The sequence below is a fragment of the Cryptomeria japonica genome, chromosome 8, assembly GCF_030272615.1.
Source record: "Cryptomeria japonica chromosome 8, Sugi_1.0, whole genome shotgun sequence".
In the NCBI taxonomy this organism is placed as follows: domain Eukaryota; kingdom Viridiplantae; phylum Streptophyta; class Pinopsida; order Cupressales; family Cupressaceae; genus Cryptomeria; species Cryptomeria japonica.
The window spans coordinates 413,039,541-413,067,331 of NC_081412.1; the positions used below are offsets into that span (position 1 = coordinate 413,039,541).

Consider the following 27,791-nt stretch of genomic DNA (forward strand, 5'->3'; position numbering starts at 1 on the left):
CCCCGCACCACAAACAGTAATGACATCTATCATGTTTTGCCAATAACGAGACCTGAAATAAATTATATAAACAAAATAAGTTATTAACTTTAAAAATTAAAATCTGACATGCCACATACTCTTAAGTCTTAAAAACAAAAAAATCAACCAATAGAGAAATTAAATTATGTATTTTAAAACAAAAATAATAGTGATTACCTGTCTGCATGGAATGGAATGTCGTAGTAGAACCAAAAATCTCCAATTGCACTTTTTGCAATGTCATGCTTCTCCTTATTCCAACCCATGCTCTCAAGTGATGGCTGTGAACTTGGAGTCGTGTGTGGAGCAAAAAATGTATCTAGTTGGGATTTATTTTTATGATTTTGAGACCTAAGACTCACACTCGCATTGCCATTGCCGCTATTCATGGATCTAGGAAATGAAGGAACCGAAGATGTCTCCCACTATTGTTTGCCATTTCTTCTCTTTGCTTCCGTTTTAATTCTTTTTTCTCTTCAAAGGCCTCTATTTGCATTTGTACTTCACATATAACATCAATGGGTACTAGTGTGCAAGGTTTAGCATCATGCAATGGTATTTGTGCAATATGATACTTCAAAGTTCAACCAATGAATACCTCCCCCATTGTATTTTGTTTTGCAATGTATACATGTTATTTCACCTTTTTTTTTTTTTACCAAGGATGACATGTTTCCATGTATGATCCTTTCTAACTGGAGTAGAACTAGACATTTAATGATTATACTTTGAATTTTTGATCAATGTATAAATGAATGGTAAGCTGCAATAAATTGTAAATGATAAAATATTAGCATTTACAGTTAGGGTTTGTTGCTAAAGAATTAAGGGGAAAAAATAGCTAGGGTTTGATTATTTGACAGCTAGGGTTTCTTTTTTTCCCATTAACCTAAAATGAAATAAAACAAAACAAAATGTACTAAAAAATGGAAGTTTGAAACTTTGAAATTAAAAAAAAAACAACAAAAAAATATTCACTTATTTCTTCAAATTTGCTCCAAAAATGAAGAAATGCAGCTCCAAATTAGTTGTGGCCTTCTCCAAATCCTTCTTGAGATCCTCTAAATATGTCAATGCAAGCTACCCTACCCAAATGATCTTCAATCAATATTTTGTCTTTAATCAGCCTACTGGTTTTTTCTTCAATGGCAACTATTTTTGCTCAAAGCCTTCTTCTTCTCTCCTCCATGTGCTTGAAAACAATAAGAATGCCTTTTAGGGGTTGGGGAAACAAATACAAGTGTTTAACTTTTCACTTGAAGTCATTATTATTTTTTTTTTTTGACTTTTTACTCCTGCTGGGACGGCAGATTCTGGGGCTCAAGAATCTATTGGAATTGTCGATTCCGATAGACTTGGCAATATCGAGTCTCGAGGCTCATGGACTCTGCCAGGCTGCCTCGCCTCAGGAATCAATTGGAATTGGTGACTCCAGCAGATTCTTGTAACAATGGGATGAATACTGTCTGGGTAAATAAATTGGTTATTTATATCTGCTGTATTATTCAGAGAGATCTCTTTGTGATTATTCTTAAATATCATAATATGCAACAAATAATCGTAGAATATCTTTTTTTAATGTGGGAAAATCCCTCTTTAAGGCCATTTCATGGGCTCTAGATGTCTCACAGAGTGAGATTGCATTTTGTACTACACCAAGATGGATAAATATAAAAAATGTTCCTATTCAAATATGGAAATTTATCCCATCATTGCTTAAACTCATTGGGAAAACACTTCAAGCTGAAGATACCCGTGCTACACTTCCCCATATGGATGCTAGGGTTCTGATCTCCTTCAATGAAGGAGTTCAAATACCTGAAATGTTGGAATTTTCCATTGGAGAACAGTTTTATAATTGTGAAATTATTGCCTTGGGTGGCCTCAATTCATGATTTTTATGTAAAAGTAATGGTCATCACAAGTGGGATTGCCTTAAAATTGTGGCCAACAAAAATAAAGCTTTTGCTCACCCCAATCATGCAACCTTTAATAAATCTGAAACCCCACCTTGCTTTGAAGGTGAGACCCATGGGCATGTTGCTGACGCTCATAACAAAATTGACAATCCTAATGATAAGGGGAAAGAAACCCTGAATACGTCTGAAAGAAAATATATCCAGCCCCCATGGGACCATCCTTTGAGGGAGATGGGGATAAATCTATAGCTTACAAATTGAAGGAAACATTGGAAACTCTATCCCCCTCCAAGGCTGATCCTAATGGGATGGCTTGTGTTGGCTCTATAGGAGTTGATAAGGCAACTAATCATGAGGGTGCTATATCTATAGTCAGTAATGGAAAAGAGAGCCTAACTGTCATGGGATCACCTCCTGAGTGTGATGGGGGTAATGAAAAGGCTGTGAATACACAAAGGAAGGGAATAGTTGATATCTACTTGGAGAAAAATCAGAATAACAGTAAGGCAAAAAATTCTAATCTGGTAATTATGGATAAGAAAACTGCAGAGGAACTTGTGCTTGATAAACTAAGAGAACTTCACAATATTACGCAGAGAATAAAAAACTCTGTCAGACCCTGCTCATGCTTCTATCAGTATATTAACAATCGTTTACTTTTTCAACTCTAATCATAAGCATATAGCTTATCTCATAAACATATTCATTGTATATTATCATTCACACAAGATCTAACTACCAAGTATCAGAAATAGAACACAAGATACATGTGGAAACCTAATGGAAAAAACCAAGAGTCAAAATCTAATTTAGGATGACCAAGAGTCAAAATATAATATTTTGAGTCAAATATTGATTATGGCCACATATTTGTTTCCTTGTCATGTGCTACCAGGTTTTGACAGCAATATAACATGGACTCTTGGGGTCTGGAGAATTCTTTTATGTATTTGCATCTGTATTATCTTTGAGTATTTGAATAATTGGACGGCCATATGAATGACATGGTATTTGGTGCAGTTCTAAATATTATTAATAAGAAAGGAACTGTTGACATTAAGAAGAAAGAAATGCTCTAACACAGGGTATTCTAGTTCTCTGATTTCAACTACTTTTGTGTTGATCTCTTGTAGGTAAAGGGGATGGCTGCAAACAAGGGGAATTCTTTAAGCCCAAGAGAAGAAGTGGAGGATGCAGGTAAAATGTAAACTTATTTACAAAAAAGGTAGAAATTTCTATCTTGTTAAATGGTGATTTTATGAGCGACCTTACGTCCATAATGAGTAATGAGTGACAATAGGCAGAACTTGGATCCTATAGCCTAACTCGTATCTATTTATTTTTTTTGCTTTGTAAGTAATTTGATATTTAAGATCTCTAAGGTATGGTCCATGAGGCAAAGGAATGACCCCCTCTTCCATGGGTTAGCAAGAGAAAATATTGTGTGGTACATATTTTGGGTATCCTATGAGTATTTTGAAGGAGAATCTCATTTTCTAAGATATCATGTTTTACTGTTAGTTTTGTTTTATATAAATATTCTATTTCCATAGTGCATCATTTGTAATATCTTTTTCTGGGTATCAGATGAATGTTAATAATGAGACAATCTACATAAGCCATCTTTCATGAGTAGTGGCTCACAAGATTTCATCTCTAACAAGCTTGATTGGTCCATTTAGCATTTTTTATCACAATGGTGAACCATTGGGACTTGCCAAGGGGTCACCATATTGGCACTATTTGGCCAAAGTTTTCTTAACTACAGGGTTTTCCTAACAATGAGGTATGCTTGGATTGCTAAAATCTTCAGCAAATATTGTGTTTTTATAGTTTTATTGACATTTGGAACAACCACCATGTGGATCCTTTGGACAGAAGCAAAATAGTTGGAATTATGGGCTAAAATTCACTATTAGCATCGTACATCAGGTACATGGATCATTCTCTTGTAGTCTTGAAGAGCGATCATCCTTATGGCCGAGTATGAAAATAATAAATCCTCATCCATATCAGTATAGTAGCATGACATTGATGCAACCCTTAGAGAGAGGCTTGCATAAGTACGTTTTGAACTGAGGCTTAAATATTCTCTTGAATCTCGTTGTGGATAGGAGGGCATCCCAAACACTTAGTTTTTTAACCTTTAGATTTTATATCCTATGGCTATTGGGTTGTGGCATTTGGTGTGCTTTATTGTTCCTATTAGGCCTCCAGAAGCATTTTATTGTCTTATTAGGACCAAAGGTAAGGCGGTCTCTTTTTTACCTTATTAGTCCCTGCCCATAGTAGGGATGCTATAGTACTTGATATTCAGAGCTAAATAACTTTATAACCAATCATATCTTTAGATTTTTCTTGCTGTCCAATTTTTTTCTGATTGTATTGCCTGATCTGATTTCCAAGGAGAACCATTTTTGAAGAAACCTAAGCACAAATCTAGGATGACCAAGATTCAAAGGGAAGTTTGATTATTCAAATGGCTGTTTCTCCTAAAGATAAGTCTATTGAAGTTGTAGAGCATGCTGGTTTTTAGATTGTGAAGACCGATTTGGGGCCAAGTACTTGGCACAGTGATGTCAATTTGTTGGAAGTCATCACAAGCAACATAATGGGTAGGGTGATCAAAGGCAGAGGCAACGACCCAACTTTGAAGGGTGAGGTTTAAGTATCTCAGGGAATACATTTCTTATCTTCTATGATCCACTTTGGAGCCTACAGTGTTCATATCCCAGGTTCTAGATTCTCCCAATGTGAAAAAATGACTAGATCAACCAGTCATATATGGGAAGAATTTAGAGAAGTGGCTTGAGAAAAATTGTCATCAGGGTACCGAAGTATTGGAGAAATTGTACCAATTGATAACAAATGTGAAAAAGGTTGTTTAGGGAATTGAGGACATTGAAAAATGCATGATAGGAACACTCCCATCATATGAGAAGATTGCTGAAAATTGAAATAGGTAGAGGCAATAAAATTGAATAAGGATAAAAATGACAAGGTGTTTGCATGGAAGGTTCAATACTTATTCTTGTGAGGATTTTAGATGAGGCTCATCTGTTCTCATTGAGCGAAAGAACAAATTTTCTCAGCTTGAGAGATTTGTGGTGCAAAATCCATGCAAATGTAGTAATGGCAAAGGAATTGTCCATGACATGGATGAAGTTGAAGAGGAATTCCTATAGTTGATAAGAGAAAAATTTGGTGAGAACTAGCAATTAGACTAACTATATATTATGGTGCAATTGCGGTTCACTTCTATAAGGTGGAGAAGGACTTAGAAGACTTCAAGAAATTGATTTTCAATGATTTGTTTATTTTTCAAACTCAAGTTGTGCACCTATATTGAATATTAGTACCAAGGGAAGTTAGGGTAGATCAATTCCTTAAAAGTTGGTAGAAAATTTCATAGGTAGTTTTTTAAGCTATCTTTATTTTTAGTTTAGTTGGCTTTTTAAATAAGATCTATTTGAGAGATTCCTATTTTTAAGCCAAATCTATTTTTGGATTTCCTTTTATGAAATTATTGTCAAACTTTTTATTTATTTTGTAAGAAATTCAACTATCAATATAGCTGATACATGGCATGTTTAGATTTATTTTTATTGGTTAGGATTAATGCATAATAAAGCTTGCATTCATGCAAAGCTATTTCTGGGATAGAAGTAGCAATTAGATTCTTTTATTTATTATCATGTATTTCCTTGTAAAAAATATAAATAAGTGCTTTTGCACTTAGTGTTGCAATTGTGTTTATCAAACCTGCTTATTGCAGAATTTGCTGCTCACACAATTATTGTTCTTGCAATTGTAGTTGGGTGTTTTCAATAATTTTAACAAGTCTTGTATTGTTAAAGTTATGGGAAGACGTATTGTGGCTTTGTACACAATCTTTTGTACTTGATTCATAAATTGTGCTTACATCTTTATGTTTGCTCACTAATTCGTACTTTGTTCAATTTATGGTTTTCAATTTCTAAAATTAATTGAAAATCGTAAATCTCTTTTTAATTGTGATAGTTTACTTTCTGCAGTAGATAGATTTATATCAAAAACTTCTTATGTAGTGTGAATATGTTGAACATGCTTTGTAAAATATAGGTTTAAATTCAGTTTGTTTATTTTTGAAGCAGTCACCGATGAGGAGGGACCTTAAAGAGATCAATCCAGACCGGTCAGCAAGAGTAAACACAACGGAAACACAAAGATATGATTGAGGCAATGCAGAACAGATTGTTTTATTGCATGAAAATCGATTACAACCAATTGGTAACAATCGGGGTACAACATACGGACTCACAGGCCTGGCAGAACATGCAAAATAGGTCACAACCGGGACCTTGAATCTTGAGATCTATCTTCTACGCATAGTCTAGCTACTTGATTCCTTGACTGATTCCATTGGAATGCGTAATTACAATTATATATATTGATCCAAAAGATCCAGTCGGCCCAAAAGGGATCAAAACCCAAAGAACAAGACCTAACGTGTAAAATAACAAGGTCGGCCTCCACCAAGAGATTCCTCCAGAAAATCCAAAGGATGAAACGAAGATAGCAAGAAAAGGTCGGCCACATGCCAGGGAACATCGGAATCAATGCCCAAGGCTCCACAAGCTTTGGAAGGGGTTTCGGTAGATCACCAAAATAGGTCCAGGCAACCGGTAACAAGAACTGCCACCTGGTAACAAGAAACAACCGATAGCGATATCTTGCCGGAAAATGATCCAAATGCGATGTGGTCTGGAAGCAAGAAAGATGATAAAGTCTTCAAGTAGAATCCAACTCCACAGGATCTGGTGAGCCAAAACTAGGACACACAGAAAGGAAAACTGAAACTGCAAACAGAAAGGAAAACAGAAAGGAAAATGTTTTTGGTTGATGCAAGATTGCTACGAACCGGGGATGCTCCTGCATTAGACATCCGAGGTTATTGAAAAAGTGAGCCTCTCACTTTGCTGGGGTCAGAGGGAAACCAAGGCGGTCTACCTCTGCCTGAGAAATCCAAGATGAATCTTCAACTGGTCTGTCCTTCCACTTCACAAGATACTCCTTATACTGACTGCTCTGGGTACTACGCCCAATCTTACTGTCCAAAATGTCTTCAATCTGATCCGGTTCCTTCTGGGGCAATTGTTTCTCCAAGTCTGCAACACTGTCCTCATTGAATTCTGGTTCATGATACTCATGAAGATCTGCAATGTTAAACATAGGTGAAATACTTAGACTATTCGGTAACTCCACTTCATATGCATTTCCAGAACTGAACTTCCTCAAAATCTTGCAAGGTCCAAACTTCTTCATCTGTGACTTGTTATAAGTTCCAATCAAGAATCTCTCTTTTCTTAGATATACCATCACTTCATCGCCAACTTCAAATTCCTTATGTCTCCTCTTCTCATCTGCCTTCTTATATCTGTTGTTCATGTCTTCCAAATGCTGCTTAACCTAAATATGCAATGCTGCTATGTGATCTGCAAAGTCTTCTGCTTCTAAACTTCTCCGGTCTTCACTGCTAATGTCTCTCAATTTTGATATACCTCTAGGATGCACTCCGGTAACAATCTGAAAAGGTGTTCTTCCGGTACTTCTATTCACTGAATTGTTGTAGGCAAACTCTGCTTGTGCAAGGATCAAATCCCAACTTCCGGTTTTATCTCCCACTATACATCTCAACAAGTTTCCCAAACTCCAGTTAACAACTTCTGTTTGTCCATGAGTCTGTGGATGGAAAGTAGAACTAAACTTCAAATCTGTCTTCATCTTCTTACAAAGTGCTCTCCAAAAATAGCCAACAAACTTAGTGTCTCTGTCTGAAACTATGCTCTTAGGTAATCCATGCAATCTCACCACTTCCTTGAAAAATAGGTCTGCTACATGTAATGCATCTGATGTCTTCTTACAAGGTATGAAATGAGCCATCTTCGAGAATCTATCCACTACCACAAATATAGAATCATTCCCTCTCAGTGTCTTAGGCAATCCAAGTACAAAATCCATGCTTATATCCTCCCAAGGTCTTATCGGTACTGTCAAAGGTTTATACAATCCCACATTCTGACTACTACCCTTTGCAACTTGACAAACTCTACAACTTTGCACATATCTCTTAACATTCTTATGAATTTGGGGCCAAAAGTACTGCTCACTCACCATTGCTACTGTTTTGTCAATGCCAAAATGTCCAGCTAGTCCTCCACTGTGTTTCTCATTTATCAGATTCTCCCTCATAGAACTCTTAGGCATGCACAACTAAACTCCTCTGAATAAAATCCCATCCTGAATGAAGTAATCCAACCACTTGCTTCTATCTACCATAACTGGTTCTCTACATGCTTTCCAAGGTTCTGCAAAATCCGGGTCATCATCATACAAGGTCTTCAAATCTTCAAATCCTAATACTGTCACTCTCATCTTTGTCAACAAATTCCTTCTCCGACTCAATGCATCAACAACTTTGTTAGATTTCCCACTTCTATGTTTCAACATAAAGGTGTAACTCTGCAAGAATTCTGCCCATCTCATATGTCTTTGATTCAACTTACTCTAACTATTCAAATACTGCAAAGCTTGATGATTTGTATACAACACAAAATCCTTAGGCAACAAGTAATGTCTCCACTTCAAGGCTTGAACTATGGCATAAAAATCTTGATCATACATTGAATATCTCCTTCGGGCATCATTCAATTTCTCACTGAAATAAGCTACTACTCTCCCTTCCTGACTGAAGACTGCTCCTATTGCTGTTCCACTTGCATCACAATCCACTTGAAATACTTTATTGAAATCCGGTAAAGCTAACACAGGCTTCTTAGTCACTTTCTGCTTCAACAGTTCAAAACTTTTGTTTGCTCCGATGGTCCACTTGAATTCCTTCTGATCTCCTCTCATGGTCTCAGTCATAGGGTTACAAATTGAACTGAAATTTCCGATAAACTTCCGGTTAAAACTAACCAATCCACGAAATGATCTTACCTCTCCAATGCTTTCCGGTGTAGGCCATTCAACAATTGCTTTCACTTTCTCAGGGTCCATCTCAAACCATCCTCAGATATCACAAATCCCAAATAGACTAACTCATCCTTCATGAATGTACACTTCTTGATATTGATCAACAACTTCTCTTCTCTCAACCTCTGCAAAACTTGTTTTAAGTGCAACAAATGCTCCTCTTTTGACCTACTAAAAATCAGAATGTCATCCAAATACACAATAACAAACTTACCTAAGAATTTCTTCAATACCTCATTCATTAGCCTCATGAAAGTACTTTGTGCATTAGTCAATCCAAAAGGCATCACCAACCATTCATACAGTCCTTTATTTGTCTTAAATGCTGTCTTCCACTCATCACCTTCTTTGATCCTGATCCGATGATATCCACTCTTCAAATCTATCTTTGTAAAGTATTTTGCTCCACTCAAACAGTCCATTATGTCATCCATCCTAGGCAAAGGAAATCGGTATTTCACTGTGATCTTGTTTATTGCTCTGGAATCAATACACATTCTCCACTCTCCATTCTTCTTAGGTGCTAATACTGCTGGTATTGCACAAGGGCTTAGACTCTCCCTGATCAAACCTTTCTTCAGCAACTCCTGCACTTGTCTATTCAGTTCTTCATTCTCTGTCGGTGTCAACCGGTGTGTAGCTTTGTTAAGCAAACTAGCTCCGGGAACCAAGTCCATGCAATGACTAATACTTCTCATAGGTGACATTCCATCAACTACATTATCTGAAATGATGTCCTCATATTCTGTCAGCAAATCTTTTATCTCTTCCGGGTGTTCTCCTTCCGGTTCCGGTTTCTCAGACTTCTTAGGAATTAAGGCAAAACAAACATTCTCATGTCTCAATCCATCCAGGAATTTCCTTCCATCTACCAAACAGTTTTTAGCATTCGTATAGACTTCATTCTTTAAAGGTTCCTCCAAAGGTAACAAGGTTTGCTTCATCCCATTGGCCACAATAGTGTATGCATTCTTCCTCCCATCATGTACTTCTTGTCTATCAAATTGCCAAGGTCAACCCAACAAAAGGTGACAAATATCCATAGGCATAATATCACACAAGACTTGATCATGATAATTCCCAATATTCAATTTCACCAAACATTATTCACTTACTAACAACTTATGTTCATCATGAATCCATGCTATCTGATAAGGCTTAGGGTGTTTCAATCTCTCCAATTTCAACTTATTCACCATTTCTTCTGAAACAAGATTATTTGAACTACCACTATCAATAACAACTTTACAACACTTACTGGATACCTTACATCTGGTCTTGAACAGATTCTTCCTCTGCAAGGGCTCTTCATCTCCTTCGATATGACACAAAGCTCTCCTCATCACCAACAATTCTCCATCTTCCCGTTTATTGTCTAATCCGGTGGGGTTTTCTTCCACCACTGTTGCTCTTCCAGTAGTTTCTATCTTCTTACACTCGAATGCACGATGTCCTTCTCCTCCACACTTAAAGCAGGTTCCTTTAAATGTCCTCTTGTCTTGTCTTCCAGAATTCTCATTCCGGTAACCATCCGGTTCTCTCTTTTGGTAGAAATTTCTATCATCCTTCCGATATGAATTACCTTCTTTGTTCACTTCCTTGTCCTTGCTCTGATTTGTGCTGGTTCCGCTTCCTCCGGTAAACCTTCCACCTTTGCCTCTCTGCCTCTGCTCATTTATTTTGTTTAACTTCTCTTCTGCCTTTAGGGCATACTGGTAAGCCTCTTCGACACTCTCCAATTTGATCAAACTGAGTTCATCTTGTATAGACATTCGCAATCCATTCAAATATATTGCAACTTGTTCAACTTCATCATCAACATGTCCAGATCTGATATTCAACTTGTAAAATGCTTCGATGTACTCCTTCACACTAGATTCCTTCTGCCTCAAATTCTGCAACTTCTGGAACAGATTCACTTGATAATCAACTTGCATAAACTTCGATTTCAATTTAGCAATCATCCAATCCCATCTTAATCTTCTCTTTACCTCTTCTCTGTCTATCAACTTGCAAATGCTCCCACCAAAGAGATGCATGACCTTTCAACCGGTTACAGACATATTTCACCTTCCTCTCTTCTGCAGTGTTTTCAAAATTAAAATACTTCTCCATCTCCGAGATCCAATCCATCAATTCATCCGAATCTAACTTCCCATCATATTCTGGTGGGGTAAAATGCAGTTTAGTATTCGCCCTACTCAAAACCCTCAAAAACGTTTCCTCATTTGGATCAACCGCCGGTAGGTTTGCTTCTTCTGCTGAGGCTTCTTCTCCTTCATCTTCACTTACATCTTCAATATGCCGGCCTCTTCTCTAGGCTGTCTCCACGACTTCCAACCGGGCTGTTATACCTCGCAACATCTCCATCACAATAGGGTCTACATTCCCACACGGTCCACCATTCCTAGCTCCTCTTCGCGCCATCGTTCATGCTAGTCCTCTGCAGGTGCAGGTGGAATCTGCAATCCACCACCCTACAACAAAAATTCAGGACACACAACCTCCAGAACGAAACTTCTCTCTGATACCACAAGAAGCAGTCACCGGTGAGGAGGGACCTCAAAGAAATCAATCCGGACTGGTCAACAAGAGTAAACACAACGGAAACACAAAGATATGATGGAGGCAATGTAGAACAGATTGTATTATTGCATGAAAATTGATTACAACCAACCGGTTACAACCGGGTTATAGCATACTAGCTCACAGGCTTGGTAGAACATACAAAACAGGTCACAACTAGGACCTTGACTCTTGAGATCTATCTTTTACGCACAGTCTAGCTACTTGATTCTCTGACTGAGACCATTCTAATTCGTAATTACAATTATATATATCGATCCACAGGATCTAGTTGGCCCAAAAGGGATCAAAACCTGAAGAACAAGACCTAACGTGTAAAATAACAAGGTCGGCCTCCGTCAAGAGATTCCTTCGGAAAATCCAAAGGATGAAACAAATAGTGCGGGAAAAGGTCGGCCACATGCCAAGGAACATCGGAATCAACGCCCAAGGTTCCGCAAGCTTCTAAAGGGGTTCCGGTAGATCACCAAAATAGGTCCAGGCAACTGGTAACAAGAACTGGCAACCGATAACAGGAAACAACCGATAGCGATATCTTGCTGGAAAATGATCCAAATGCGATGCGGTCTGGAAGCAAGAAAGATGATCAAGTCTTCAAGTAGAATCCAATTCAACAGGATCTGGTGAGCCAAAACCGGGACACAAAGAAAGGAAAACTGAAACTGCAAACAGAAAGCTAAACATAAAGGAAAATGTTTTTGGTTGATGCAAGATTGCTATGAACCAGCGATGCTCCTGCATCAATTTTGCATGCTTGAAAAATATTTTAAGTTCCAGTTCAAAGGGAGTGTCTCCTATTAATTTGAAGAATAGTATATTTTACATGCTGTCCCATTTTGTGCCCCATTTAAGGGTGTGAATTAAAACACTATTAGTTCTTGAAACTTGTGCGTCCCCTTGTTTCCCCATTTTGAAACTTTGTGGAACAATTATACATTACATTGTTTTTTTCTTAGTTATCTAAAGACTTGTAGCCTAACCTTTGGTGTTCATCATCCATATGGGAACTGTGTTTATTGCGTGGGAGACACGGATGTGGATGTCTCCAAACGTTGGGAGACTTTAAATGAAGTTTCTTTGCATTTCTATATGTCCAAGAATATTCTTAGATATATCACATAAATTACATTGGTTTTTAAATTATGGTATTCTTGTCCTAGTTCCTATGGTTTAAAATCAATCTGTTTATGTAAAGATGATTATCAAATACCAGTATATTTAATTTTTGTTTTGTTGACATTAATTTCTGTATTTTAAAATGTTAATATTAAATTTTTTGAGCACCATAAATATTTTGAACTTGTATTGTGTGTGTATAATCTTTTTTAAATTTCAATATTTAATTAGTTTCCGTCTCCTAGTATCCGGCTCCCAATTTTTTTAAAAATGGCATGCACCACCCATCTCCATCTCTTGTACTTGTACCAGTCCGTGTCTCCAAGTAAACATGGTTATAATGGGTTTCCTACTGACTTTATTCCTATTATAGTTTCTATGTCAGTGCTAGACAGGTCAGAATAGTGTGCTTTTAGCTTTAAATTATAATCCTGTATTATGTTGAATCTCTCAGGTTTTCATTCCCTTGAGTAATAGCAGCTTCAAATATCAAAATTTGTATCAAAATGTGTTATTGATTGCCATGGGGAATCCTCTTAAAACATTGGATAATGATTTTATGTTGCACACTGGTATGAGTAATTATCTGCATTTGGAAGAGGTCGACTTTACAAGTGCACCCATCTAAATTCTGGCTTGCACTCTGGGTTTTCTTAGGGAACCTGGTCAAAACAAAAATCTTTTGCAAAAATTTATATTGCTCAGAAGGCAGGTTATAGTTTTAGCAGCTACAATCTAGAGATGCATGCCTGTGGTTGATGACCCTGGCAAATAATATATTAGTAATGGTAATGTATGGGTATTCATGCCATAGTTGTATGATCTTACAAACTAAGACTGTGACACCTAAGTAGATATTGAATATTTGAATTTAAAAAGAAGAGATTTAGTGAGATCTTTTACTAACAAATTCTCTTCTTAATTATATTAATCTAGATGAATTGCGAATGGCTGTAAAGGATGCCCTATGTCGAAGTGATAAAGAGCGACGTGCATATGAAGAAGCACTTATTGCAATAACAGTTGAAGAATCTTTGAATCGGTAATTTCAAAGGCATGCTGTGTTGTTCCCTGCTGCATGTTTCCTTGTCTAAAATGCATTTTTTTATTTTATAGACTCAGATGGTCATGGATTTTGTGTCTTGAAATTTAAGATTTAGAATTGCATTTGATCATATTCCCAATGTGCCAGATATTGTCAGAGAATTCAGCATCCAAACTTTTGGGGAGGTGAATCTGAATTACTGGTAAATATGTATTTCCCCTTGGCATTCTTTTCGTTTCTTAGTTGATGCTACTTGATCTGGCACTTCAGCCTCTATTTTTAGCATATGAATTTATATCAATGCACACTCCATGATGTTCATTGTTTTGCTAGATACGGTTTTATACAAACACTATAACATAGTTAATGTGAATTATATATATATATATATATATATATATATATATATATATATATATATATATATATATATATATATATGTATATATATATATATATGTATGTATGTATGTATGTATGTACATACATGTATATGTGTGTGTGTGTGTGTGTGTGTGTACACACACACACACACATACACACACATTTATATATATGTACATATATACATACTTTCATTCATTCACACATACATATACAAATTTTGTTCAATTGGCAGGGATCAAACTAGCTTGGAAAAATTGAAAAGCTTTCCAATACTATTTTGTAGGGGCTACTATGTTAAAGAGTTTATATCTTGTGTTGCTTTGCTAATGTTCTCACGGTGATGGCACAAAAGTGATATCAGAGAGATTGACATGGGGAGGATGTAGTTATATAGGAGAGTAAGGCCTGGTTATGTAGGGAGATATCTTTGAGATTAGTGCCCTATTAACTATTAGAGATTTGAGTGATATGTGGATGTAACCTAGTCTCAACCACCTTGATTAGGAATTATTACTTGCTATACTAGGTTGGTTGATTAGTTAGACTAGTTGATTGTTCAGTCAAACTGATTGTTACTGTAGTGTGTTGTAAGCTTAACTTGTAGCTTTACTAGACATCTCATCTAGTTACTTTTACTTAGATTTATGGTGAACTTGTCCATTTAAAGGGTACATATTTTAATTTTAATTATGATCCATATAGAGTATCTTCTCAAAAATTTCATTCTAGTTTAGTGCATTTCTTCTAAGTTTTCATGGAAGATAGGTGCAGTAGTGAGAATTCAGATTTATGAGTATTCATTTGCTGTTCATAGTTTTAGCAATATGTGCTCGTAGATTAGCATACACATATATGTTGTTTTGATTGGAGTTTTTTGTGTTAAGATCTTTTCTGTTAGGAGTAATTTTTTTGAGTGCAGAATTTGCTTACCATGGTCTGAAAACTAACATGGTATAAGAGCATTTAATCTGAAATATTCCAGATCCATGTATATATCAGCTGAGTTTATGGTTTAGTATGCTGAGGTGACAAGAGAAGATTGGGTGAAGTATGAGGTAGTCATCATTCCCAAGGATGAGCTACAATAAGAAGACTTTGCAAGGTACTTTTAGAAGGAGGCAGAGTATCTCCAACTTATGGAGTGGTTTTTCAATGAGGAAGAAGACTATCTAGAACTTTGACATTGATGAGTTTCTACTTTAATTTTCCATATAGGATCATTCTTATCATCTTGAGCCATGGAACTCAACTTATTTTACATTGGCTTCAAGGATGCACATTGCCATGGCTGGATTCCCAGCTCAAATGGAGGAGTTGCTTCTTTTGCCAGCTTGTAAATATTTTTTTTTAGCTATTTTATTTCTACATGTTCATCCATGGGTAGGTAATATCATTTGTAGTGTTCATCTTTTAGTGATGTGTTTCTCTTTCCCATGATATGTTTGATTTTATTGTTTTTCTTTAGGTTGCTAGGCTAGCCGTTTGTTTAGGTGTTAGAAAATAGGTTTAACCCTATTGCCCATAGATTACAAACTTGGTGAGCACTCAATGAGTTGTTGAGTACTTGCCTTTTTTTTTTGCTCGAGTTTTTGTAAGTAAACCTGCTGAGATCTACGTCGAGTTATGTTTTTCTACTGAGTGCTTGGCAGGTCCACCAATTTCACTTGCCCACATGCCAAACAGGCCAAAAACACACCAAAATGCTGAAAAATGTGTTTTTGTGACTTTATAAGCCCGATCTGCCCATTTTAGACAAACAATCAAGCATTACAACATTGTAAAGCAAGTTGCAAGGATTTTGTAGGGGACTCAAGGAGCTATTTTGTGGAATATGGATTTATACGTAGTTACTATTTTTTTTATTTTTTATTTTTTCGATCATATAAAATATTTCTAATTTTTTAGCATATAAAATTTACAAATTTTATTGCATTGAATTTAAAGTATGTATTTTTTTTTTGCTGATTTACACAAATTTATGTGAATCAAATTTTGTCTTTAATAGAGGGTTTATATTTTAGGGTAAAAGCATGTAATTTTTGTCAAAATCATTAATATGATTACTATTCAGTTACCGTATTACCATATTACATTTCAATTTTTCAAATGCACTTAAATTTTACATGTTTTCTTAAAAAGATTTCGTATTCGAATTGCTTGATCTTTGGTACATGCTATTTTTTTGATACAATGTTATTTGGCTCTACATCAAGTACGGACTCAACAAGTGGAAGTTGCTTTGTTGGAACTAGACCCCTTGGAATTTGTGATTCCATTTGGAAACTGTAATGTCCCCTCTTTCCTAGAGGATCACTCAAATGTTGAGATTTGCCTATTATCCATCTCCGTAAGCAAATCCAGTGGATATGAGATGTTATTATTGGCATGGGAGGACTTTACATGCTAGAGATTGGCTTTTGGATGCTTTTTTAATGAGAAAATAATGTTATTTTATTATAAAGTTACTTTTTCTAAAAATAGAATTCATTAAAGTAACTTTATGAGGTTAAATTATAAAGTTACTGTTATCACAAAAGCTTGCATTCTTGCTGAGCTATCAACTCGGCAACCTTGTGAAACATGGAAACAACCCCGAAGTGTGGGACCTTGCGCAAGGGGGTTGAATCTCCGGAGAAGCCCGACTTCCTTCTCAATCCAGGTGCAGGTGTTGAACCAACTCAACACTTCAAAACTTAACTCCTAATCCTATCTTAACAACTTGCAGAAGAAAAGGGAAGAGAGAAATGCTTAAAATAAAAGGAGGCGATGCACCAAGAAGAGATTGTTTCTCCCTACTCGAAATAACACAAAGAATCAACTGAAATACCCAGGAGATGCACAACTTCAGTTGTGTGAGTGACCCCAATGCATGTATGGAGGTTAGAATTCGTTGAATGTCAAGAGGGGAGAAGGTTTCCCACAAGTCACACTCAGAAATAAATTAACACAACATATATGAGAGAAGAGCCACAAAACATACACCTATGATGAAGGTAAGGAAACATACACAACATACATAAGTTGAAAGAAGGCAAGAATGACATACACCTATGATGAAGGTAAGGAAACATACACAACATACATAAGTTGAAAGAAGGCAAGAATGGTGATTTCAATTCATTCAAAGAACAATGGTCAAACTTACAGTTGCAAAATGCAGAATAATACAAGATAAGTGGAAGAGCATAGAATAGATCAAGCCAGTAGGGAGAGAACCCTTTACAATGAAACTTAACAATCTTTATATAGAAAATTGATTACAAGAGTGATCATGACCCTTGTGTGCAGGGAAATGTCAATCCGGGAGTGCAGGGAAGTGCATGCACCTGACTTTCTGTACATGGAAGCAACCTAGCCATACCCTGAAAATGCAATCCTGAGAAGGGTGAATTGACTGACCTTCCAAAGTCAGAGCATGCAGACATGACATAAGTTACCACAACAAGCATGGCCCTGTACCTCTCTTGATGGAAATCCTGCCAAAATCATTAAATGCACTTTTGTTGCTCCACAAAAGAAGGTGCACAAGTCACAAAAGTTGTCGGAGCATTTAAAGCTTTGAGTGTTGATCACACCATCCAGAAGTGTTGCAAGCTGAAAGAAGTCCGAGGACTTCGGAAACTTGGGTTCTCGAAGTGGGGAAGACAAGGAAGGAAATTCGGAACCTCAGGGTTCTGGGGAAGGGGAAGGAGAACTTCAGAACCTCGGAGTTTCGGAGTTCCGGGAAAAGGAAGAAGAGACTAAGCAAAAGGAAAAGGGAAGACCTAGCAAAGGAACTTCAGAACCTCGGGGTTCTTGAGTTTCGGAGAACAGAGAAAAGGCAAGGAGGGAAGGAACTTCGGAACCTCAGGGTTCCGGAGTTCCGGGAAAAGAAAGGCGCTAAGGGAAAGGAAGGAACTTCGGAACCTTAGGGTTCCAGAGTTCCGGGAAAAGAAAGGAGAGGCAACAAAGGGAAGGAACTTCGAAACCTTGGGGTTTCGGAGTTCCGGGGAAGGGAAGAAGACGAGGAGGGAACTTTGGAATCTCGGGGTTCTGGAGTTCTGGAGAAGAAAAGAAGAGAAGGCAAAGAGAAGGAACTTCGGAACCTCGGGGTTTCGGAGTTCGAGGGAGCATGAAAGAAAAGGAAAGCAAAGGAAACTTCGGAACCTCGAAGTTTCGGAGTTACGGGGAAGAAAGAAAGGCTAAGGAAGGAACTTCCTCCAGGCAAGACAACACTTCTCACCTCATAATTCTTCTGCTTTTCTCCTTGATCAACTAGGGCAGCATTGGTCCATGGATCGTATCTCTAATCAGTTCTTATTGATGGACCAAGGATGTCATAAAATGACAACATTTTTGGCAATTTTTGTGGGATGCTTGCTTGCTAAGCATGAAGTCCAGAAGCCTTGAGCATCCATTGGGTACTGAGTCATTGAAAAGACCCAAAACATGTGTGCACCATCACTTGGAGGAAAAATGGAAACTAGAGCGCACACCCTCTTAAGGAGAATGCGGTAGGTGCACAAGCACTTATGAAAGCAAAAAAACTTCTAGTCTACTATTTACATAGTCATCAACACCCTCTTCAGAAGCAGGGATTGAGATGAATCCCATTCATTGGGATTGGAAGAACTTCGCCATAAAGCCTGGAGAGATGAAATGCATTGGCCTCCTTGCAACTATGGACCACTCCAAATAGCATCAAATTTGGAGTGTCGCCCAACTTTGGCTCTGTCTGCATCCCACTTGAGAACTAGATCTCCCTTTTTGAAGACCCTATTAGTCGCCTTTTTGTCAAAAACTTTCTTGACCTATTCTTGATGAGTCTCAAGTGTATGCATAGCTTGACTTCTAACCTCTTCCAACTCCATAAGCTCAGCTAGCCTTACTGTCATGGCATCATTCTCTGTCAATTTTAGATGATGTGCTAGTTCAAGAGAGGGTAACTCCAAGGAAGTTGGGAGTCTTGATTCCTTCCCATATACCAGCATGAAAGGGGAGTTACTGATCGCCCTCTTGGGTGTGATCTTGTTAGCCCGTAAGGCTGTCCTCAACTTAGTATGCCACGATCTCTGGTTGTCTTCGATCATCCTTTTGATCATCCTGATGAGGTTCTTGTTGGAGGATTCAGCTAAGCCATTACCCTGAGGGTAATAATTTGATGACGTCTTGAAGTATACACCATGCTTAATTGCCCAAGAACTAATTTGGGTTCTAATGAATGCCCTGGAATTGTTTGATATGATGGTGGAGGGGACACCGAATCTTGTCACAATTTCATCAAGGAATTCCAACACTGAGACCTCAGTGGCATCCCTCAATGCGTCTGCCTCTGTCCACCTAGTGAAGTAATCTGTTGCGGCCAAGATCCACTTGTGGCCAGCACTAGAAGGTGGATTTATCATGCCGATGAAGTCTAAACCCCATTGTGTGAATGGTTGATCTTCTTGGATGGGGTGAAGAGGTAGGGTAGCTAGTCTTTGCTTTCCAGAGAAGAGAGCACATTTCGTGCAATTCTCCACCCATCTATGTGAGTCATTGAATAAGGATGACCAGTAATAACCAACCCTCATTATTTTGATAGCTGTAGTCCTTGCATAGAAGTGGCCCCTTGAAGAGCCATCATGAAATTCTTCTAACAGGCTCCCAAATTTTAATATGAATCTTGTAAACTTTGTTTTCCAACTCATAAATCAAGAGAAGTAGAAGTTGACCCTCCCTCGAGCTCAGTTTTGCAGTCCCCAGAGGATAATATCAATAACGAGGTAATCTTTATCAACCCTCAAGTACAAGAAAGTAAAGATTCTTTTTGGCCATTCTAGAGAGCTTCTCAAAGAGGAATTTTGTTTTACCACCAGTGCCTTTTACAAGCTTGGATGTTTTAAGTGGGAATTTGGTTACTAATAATCAACCAATTGATATTACGTCTACATTAATGATGGAAAGCCCCAAACAACAATGTAGACTTCAATGGCATGATCATTCAGAGTTACAAAGTCCACCAAAGAATTTAGAACAAGTAGCTGATGATTTATTCAAATCACTAGGATCTCAACTGTTTGATGAGATTGTAGATGAAATTTTAAATGAAGATGATGAATTAGAATCTCAACATAAATACTCTGCCTGTTATGATTCAAGAATCACAAAATTCTCCTTTTCTTGGTGTGGAAGATGATTTTAGTATTCACTAGATGGCCAAAAGCAATATGATGCAACATTTGATTTTTCCTAGTCTTTATCCATTTCTCAATCTTTGGCTAGCCAAGAGAAGGTCCTAAACTCTCCAAAGCCGAGAGGTAGAAAACCTAAGTCAGTGCAGGTTAAAGAAGAAATAGAGGTAGGTATATGTTGTGACCTTTTCACACATCGCCCCATTGCAAACGGGGACCCCCTCTTTTCCCGCTTTTCGCATTGGTTAGGTTAGGGTTTTGGCAGCTTAGTGGGCAATTTTGAGTTTTCCGTGCTCGAGTCTTGGAATTTTGATCATGCCTATTGTCGTTTAGGGTTTTTTTGAAGTTATAGGATCAAGCACGTAAAGTTGAGATTTTAAATGATCCTAATTTTGTCTAAGTGTAGACCTTTTGAGCGTCAACATGTTTTTGAACGTCCACGTCGGTGATTTTAAAGTGCTAAGGTATTTCAAGACCTGTTGGAGTTGTTTTCTCGCTCCTAGGAAGTTATTCAGTTGATTTTGCACTTTATCACGATAGGATTCCTTTTGTTTCGCTCAAAATTTTGGTGAATTTGCCTAAGTCCAAATGAGTTTTATTGAGTTTTGAAGTTTCCTAGTGGTTTTGAGTGGGAAAATCATCATTTTCCGGATGAAAATCCATATTGTAAGGGTTAAAAAGTCAAAATTCCACACTAGAGGTGCGTTTCCCCTAATATTCATGACTACCCATGATTTCCCCCCACTCAAAATCCAGGCTGGACATGGATTTCCCTTGGAATCCAGACATGCCCCATTTTTCCACCATTGAGAATCCATACTAGGGTCGATTTTCTCCAGGATGCTTTAATTTTGACAAAGTGTTGGGATTTTATCCCGACTACCTTCGTTTTTCCACTAGGAGTATGGATAAGGTTGCAGATGACTTTTGTGATGATTCCATACCTGGATCGATTTTCCACCAAGCCCTTTTGTGACAAGATTTTGAGAATTTTTAGGTGGATATTCATTCTAGACCCTAGGCTATTTTCCACTGAGTGATTTTGATGATTTTTTGTTCGAATGAGTGTCTAGACTAGGGTCGATTTTTCACCAGGGACATTTTTGTGCTAAGTGATAGAGTTTTAGTTGGAATTTTCATTCCAGACTCAAATCGATTTTCCCTTGGACCCATTTTTGTGCAAGTTGATGAAATTTTGATACGTATTTTTATCTCTACTTGGATCGATTTTCCCTTAAGGGGGTGTTTTAATGACTTTTTAATGATTTTGTTGGGATTTTTTATCCCAAGTTAAATCGATTTTCCCCCATTGGCCATTTTTTATTTAAATTTTGAAATATTTTAATAAATGAGTCTCATTTAATTGTTTTTTAATGAAAAACAACGATTATTTAAAAAATAAAAGCAAGTAATAAATGATTTGCAATGAGCATTAAATGAATTTTACCTTCTAGAAGCAAATCGATTTTTGTCAGACAAGTATAAGAACAAGTTTTTTATCCCTCATTGCTTGTGTGGTGAAAGTTGATGGTGAAAGCAAGTTTAAAAAGAGAGATCCCAGCATTATTATATCATTATATTTGCCAAGTGTATGCTTGCAAGGGCGATTTTTCCTCCAGCTGGTGATTTTTTTGTGAAGTGTCAAATTGACACATTGGGTTGAAGATTGCTTTGTTGCCCATTTATTTCCATTTCCAGCCCAAGGTGATTTTATTTGGCTGCCATTGGAGTGTAGTTGCCACAATTTTTTCAGATTTTCAATTTTTGGTGAAGGTGGTGATTTTTTTTTAGGGCGATTTTGTGTTTGGGAGGTTATACCTCCAAATTTGGTGATTTTTCGTCCTTGGTGTGAGCCGCCGTTGTTGCAAGCTTGCTGATATTGTTTTCAGACCTGACTTATTCGCCATTGCTGAAGACTTCTTACCTCCATAGCTGGCTGGAAAATCGATTTTCAGACCTACATTGTGTTCCCAACTCATTTGTGCCTTAGGCGATTTTGTCTAAAGATGCTGATTGGGAGTTGTTTTCAGTCAATTTTCAGACCATTTGAGGGTTGTTGCAGGTTTGAAACTCCATTGTAGGGGGGCTGTCCTCAAAAACTTCATTTCTAGCCACTTCCCCACTTAGGCGATTTTGCTTGGAGCTCATTCCTTAGTCATTTTTTGATCATTTCTAGGGATTTTCACCACTTTGCAAAGTGCTGGTAAGTCTGAAACAATTAATTTTCAGACTTGTCCTTAGAAACTTTATTTTTATCAGCCATACTTACATTCCTGGATATGATTGCTTTCATCATTGAGGTTGATTTTCATCAAGTTTGTGCACATTTTGGGTGATTGCAACATGTTTTTAGAGATTAATTTGTGAAGTTGCAAGTTGTCTTCAGATTTGTTGGCAGCCATTGTTGACTTCGGAAGGTGTCTTCAGACTTAGTTTTGTGTGAAAACACAACCTTTCACACCTTTCCTTAGTCATTGTTGATCCAGTATACTCCTTTGCACTCTAATTTGAACATAATTTCTAAGTATAAGGAGGTGTTTTCATGCTTCGGTCTAAAAATTATTGATTTTAATGAACTTAATGAGGGTTTTATACCCTAACCTTGTCACATTTTTTGCATTCAATTGTTAAAATCTATTGAGAATGTAGATTATTTTCTAGATTTCCATACTCAAACTAGTTTAAATCATTAGGAAATCAGAATTTTTGTCAAGAATATTATTTTTCCTCAGTTCTAACTTCTAGCTTCTTACAGGTACGATGTCAAAGTCCGGACTCAAGGAAAGGAGAGAACAACAGAAGATACTTGAGAATGCATTCTATCCAAAACCCAAGATGTCATCCAAATGGAAGGAGATTACAGACACGAACATGCATTTCCTGAACATGAACCAAATGTGGCAGCGTATGTTCGGAATTGGAAGCCAGATTCCTTTCCCAACCTATGTAAACATTATGAAGAGTGGCATTTATTAGGCCGCTGGATTTCCGCAATCCATACAGTGTAGTGAGCTTATCTTGGAGCGTGCACGATGTTATGATCCTCGCTTCCGAATGATCAAGACTCCTAAGGGTGCCATCATTGCCTTCCTTGCCGAGGATGCGATTACTGAGGTGTTTGGAATTCCACAAGGAGCAGACATGAAAGATATAACCAAGGATGAATATGAAGACTGATATAAGAAGAAGATGGATGCGTGCAAGACCATAGTGAACAAGGAGTGGATGATCGAGCCTAGACCTCATCATTCCAAAGCTCCCAAGACACTCATGTGCATATACTTCAAAGAGGAATATAGTGATTTAGTATTCCTACTTAACCGAGTGATGGGGATGTCGCAGGGTGCAATATACGATGGATGGATGTTCTATTTCATCTAGGATTGTCTAAAAGGAACATTAATAAATTGGTCTAGAATCATAAGTGACAATCTGGACTTTCAGCTGAGGAATGCGGAGCGGTCCAAGTCCTATTTGATGTACTTGCTTGCACGATTTGTTACATACAAAGATTGATATGCAGAGGTGAAGTCAGGAATGGACAAGGACAGTTCAAGAGTTATGAGTGCTATCCACAGTTGAACATGTATCAAATTGAAGATTATAAGAGAGTTTATGATGTATTCACAATGTACATAACGCGAATGTTGCAAGGTGGAGTCCACATGAGGTTGTCGAAGGAGGCAACAAAGCTGATAGAGAAATATGGATCGTGGTATATATAGTTTCCCACTTTCACATACCTTAGGATTCATGGGTTTCAATTCGAACCTTATAGGCTTCCTAGGTATCTTTCTGACAAAGTGATCTTATTGGAAGTGGTGAGACAACTTCTGGAGTTTGATTCTATCCAAAAGGAAAAACACAAAACAGGCTTGACATTCCCTATTTCAGTTGGGAAGACATTGGAGGTTTGCCATTCTGCCTTAGCAACCAGCACTGTGAGTGAGGAACTTGCATTCTATCGATTTGCAACATACAAGAAAAGAGAAAGATCTGATCCAGATAAGAAAGTTGGAAGGATCAGGGGAGAAAAGTTCATCCACAAGGTAGACATAGAAGATTATTGGGCCAACCTGATGGACGAGTAGGCAATAAAGAGAAGAATGTGGTCCAAAGTGTCAGTGGATTTCATGAGGAAGTGTGGACTTTTCCTCATTCCTGACCAAGTGTTAGATGACAGGGATCATACGCATCCACAATATGAAAATGAAATGAAGGCGGCGATTCTATTGCCTAATTGGTCAAAATCAGAAGAGATAGAATTGAATGTATTGATGAGAGAGGTCTTGAGTTTCTCCCGAGCATGGGTGGATATTCAGATGAACAAGTTAGTTGATATGGGTGTCACCTTCACTTATGAAAAGATGAAACATGAGGAATCCGCTTCCGAAGATGATCAAAGGACTATCAGTGATGTCAGGATTCATGCGGACCAGGAGAGTCAAGCTCCTAAGAGATGGAAGGACACCCCAGGTGAAGTCAAGGCTAGAGGGAAGAAGATTGAGGAGGTCAAGAAGAAGAATCAAAAGACTACTATTCCTTCGCCTATCTGTCCTTCACCACCTCTCAGTGTCTCAGCAATCAAAGAGGTTGAAATGCTAGAACAGAACAGGGAGTTCGAGCAATGTTCCAACACAGTGATACTACCAGAGAATATTCAGGATTTACATGCCACAACAACATTTGCTCCACCTAATGAGGATGATGATCAGTCGGGATCCCCTATTGTCCTTTTGGAGGTTAGTTTGGGAAAGAATGTATGTGGTTTGACTAGGAATAATCCTGATGATGATGATGATGTTATCTCGGCATTGGGAGAGCTTGATCGAGATATGTGTCTCAATGATGGATGCTATTCCTGATTGGCTGATGAAGAGTATGGAGAAAAGTAAGAAAATGATAGAGGCACAACCTATTGATGACATTGATGACTACTTAGCTAGGAGCAATAAGGAGAAAGAGCCTAAGAGAGCTGAGATTTTGTCACACATAGCTAGAGATGAGACAGGAATGCGGATTGCGCAGGTGGTTGTTCCCATTGCAGGTGTGATGACAGACATTGCTACTCCCATGGATTTCCAGATCACTTTAGTTGCCCTCGGCCGTACTACAAGAGAAAAGGAATTTCAGGAGGTTGGTGATAACCTTAGGGCAATCAGTGTGAGATTGGATAGAGAGATTGAAGAAAAGAAGTACAAAAAAGAGAATATCAGACTTAGAGAGTACATTGCAGGGATAAGGCATGAGAATCCCACCTTTATTTCCCCTATGGCAATTGATCGTGGACTACATTCACATTATGAAGCAGTGAGAGATACACTCTCGGAGGTGGAGAAATGGATTGAGAATACAAAGAGACAAGCAGATGATTTCCAGGTGGAGAAATGGATTGAGAATACAAAGAGACAGGCGGATGATTTCCTTATTTAGTTTGTCTAGGCATTTGACAGGACAATAGGGCTCATGTTGAGAATACAGTATTCTGGAGGAGTTTGGGAAGAATTCAAACCTATTCAGGAGGAGACTATTCCACGCCTCAAAGCTTTGAAGAAAATTCCTAAGTCCACATTGGTTAGGGAGAATGTTGTGCATAGTGGAGATAGATACGATTTCCATGGCTGGTATTGTTCATTGGCCATGAAAAAATCAACTTATGAGAGCTCGCAACTGAGTTGTATAGAGATGGAAGAATCAATTCATAATATTCAGTTGAAGATCCTTGCCTCAATAGAAGAGTTATTGGGGGTTGATGTCAGTGAGGCTAGTGGGTTACACTTAGCAGAATTAAGAGACAAAATGAAATTCATGTATTTTAATCAGTTGGACTCTTTGAAGAAGAGTCAAATAGATGATTTGGTCTCTTTGTTGATTCATGTTCATAGTTCGCAGAAGCTCATGCCAGATTGGGAGAACACTTTGGATGCTTGCTCGGATGCTTTGGACATGATTGATTTACAGGAGGATACCTTACCTAGCATTTCCATGGAGGAGTTAGATTTTGTATTGGCTAGATTCTTGGAGTATGCTAGGAGAGAGACTGCAGGGAGGAATCTTCAAGAAGATTCCCTATTTGATGACTAGGTATCTTTCTATTGGGCCATATGTTGGTGGCTCCATTTTTTATGTAAACCCTAATTAGGGCAATTCTAGGGTTTTGTTGGCATGATCTTGGCCCTTAATTTAGTTTTAATCTTGGCCAACCATTTTTGTATGAGACTCTATATATACCTCATTGTCTCTTATTTGTAAGAGAGTTTTTGTAGAATTGTTGGTATATGTTGCAGCTTTTGAATATAAATCATTGTTCGACTTGATGATGATTTTGTCTTTCAAGTGTTGTTTTGCATTCAAGGTTGTCAATTCCTCCAAGTTAGATTAGAATTTGCTTTTATGTTTGTTAGATTGAGTGAAAGATTTGTTGAATATATTTGTGTCGAATCCTTAATTCATACCACTAGCCTCTTGTTGATTGTAAGTGGGCCGTGCGCGGTCAATTGGAAATTTATGCAAGCTTAACTTCAATTGTTATGCATCCATTGCTATGCATCAACTTGGGTGGTGTCAATGTTTGATGGCGATGATTTGAAAATCTATAAGTATACCTTAGATGATTGCACTAAGCTCGTGTCAAAATTTGTTCGACTTGATGGTGAGACCTTGCCTAGTTTGATTCCACTAAATTTGCTCATCATTTCCTACATTCCTAGGCTTAGAATAGATTTTCTGAACCCTATCCCTTTTGCCCATTTTTTCTTAGTAAGTCATGTTAGAATTGAGTCCAGAACTACATTGCCATATTCTAAGTTATCAGCACACCCATCCATATCCATGATCTATGAAGTTGATTCGAACAATTGTGTAAGTCCCCAAATGAAAACAACAATTCACATCGACCATTGAGTTACCCACTCGTCAAGACTTGACATGTAGAAACCTTAGAGTAATTTTAGTTGATCTTACCCTTAGCATCTGAGGTGATTTTGTTCAAGAGAGGGTAAAGTGCTTTGGTATTTTATTCTGAATGTTATGTGCCTAAAACACACATCAACAATATACAAACCACGCTAGATGGAAAGTTCTCAGTCACTAAAAGGCCGAGGGCATGTTGCTCTCCTCGAATGCAATAAGATTATTTCTTGGAATGCCTCTGACAAGAGAACTCGAGTTCAGCAACAACTTGACTCATCAGGAGCTGACATTATCATGTTACAAGAAACCAAAATGTCTCTTGACACATTTCAAACAACAATCTCCAAATGGTCAAAATGGGAAGCAGCACATGTACCAGCTTCAGGGGCCTTTGGAGGTCTTATAATATTATGGAATCCTAAGAAACTACTTGCAGAAATGGTTAGTGAGGGCAACAACTGGCAGCTAATGAATATACAAAGTTTTGACTTATCTTTTACAATGATAAATGTATATGGGCCAACTCCTACTCATGATAAAAAAAGACTTTGGTGTGGGCATTATGTTGTCATTGATGTCAACTGGTATGGAATGGTCACCGTTGAGTAGGTAGTGGTGACCGGTATGGGTGAAGTAAGT

The 27,791-nt window shown here is 37.7% G+C and overlaps 1 protein-coding gene across 4 annotated transcripts in view; it reads left to right on the forward strand.

Annotated features, from left to right (window-relative positions):
- Positions 1–27,791, forward strand: part of LOC131028561 (OVARIAN TUMOR DOMAIN-containing deubiquitinating enzyme 3) — a 139,141-nt gene that overhangs the window by 67,658 nt on the left and 43,692 nt on the right. For all 4 annotated transcript variants that reach the window (XM_057958863.2, XM_057958864.2, XM_057958865.2 and 1 more), the window contains exons 4-6: positions 3,074–3,137; positions 13,593–13,698; positions 13,849–13,903. In XM_057958863.2, the coding sequence (XP_057814846.2) occupies positions 3,074–3,137; positions 13,593–13,698; positions 13,849–13,903 (225 nt within the window). The remainder of the gene's footprint in view (positions 1–3,073; positions 3,138–13,592; positions 13,699–13,848; positions 13,904–27,791) is intronic.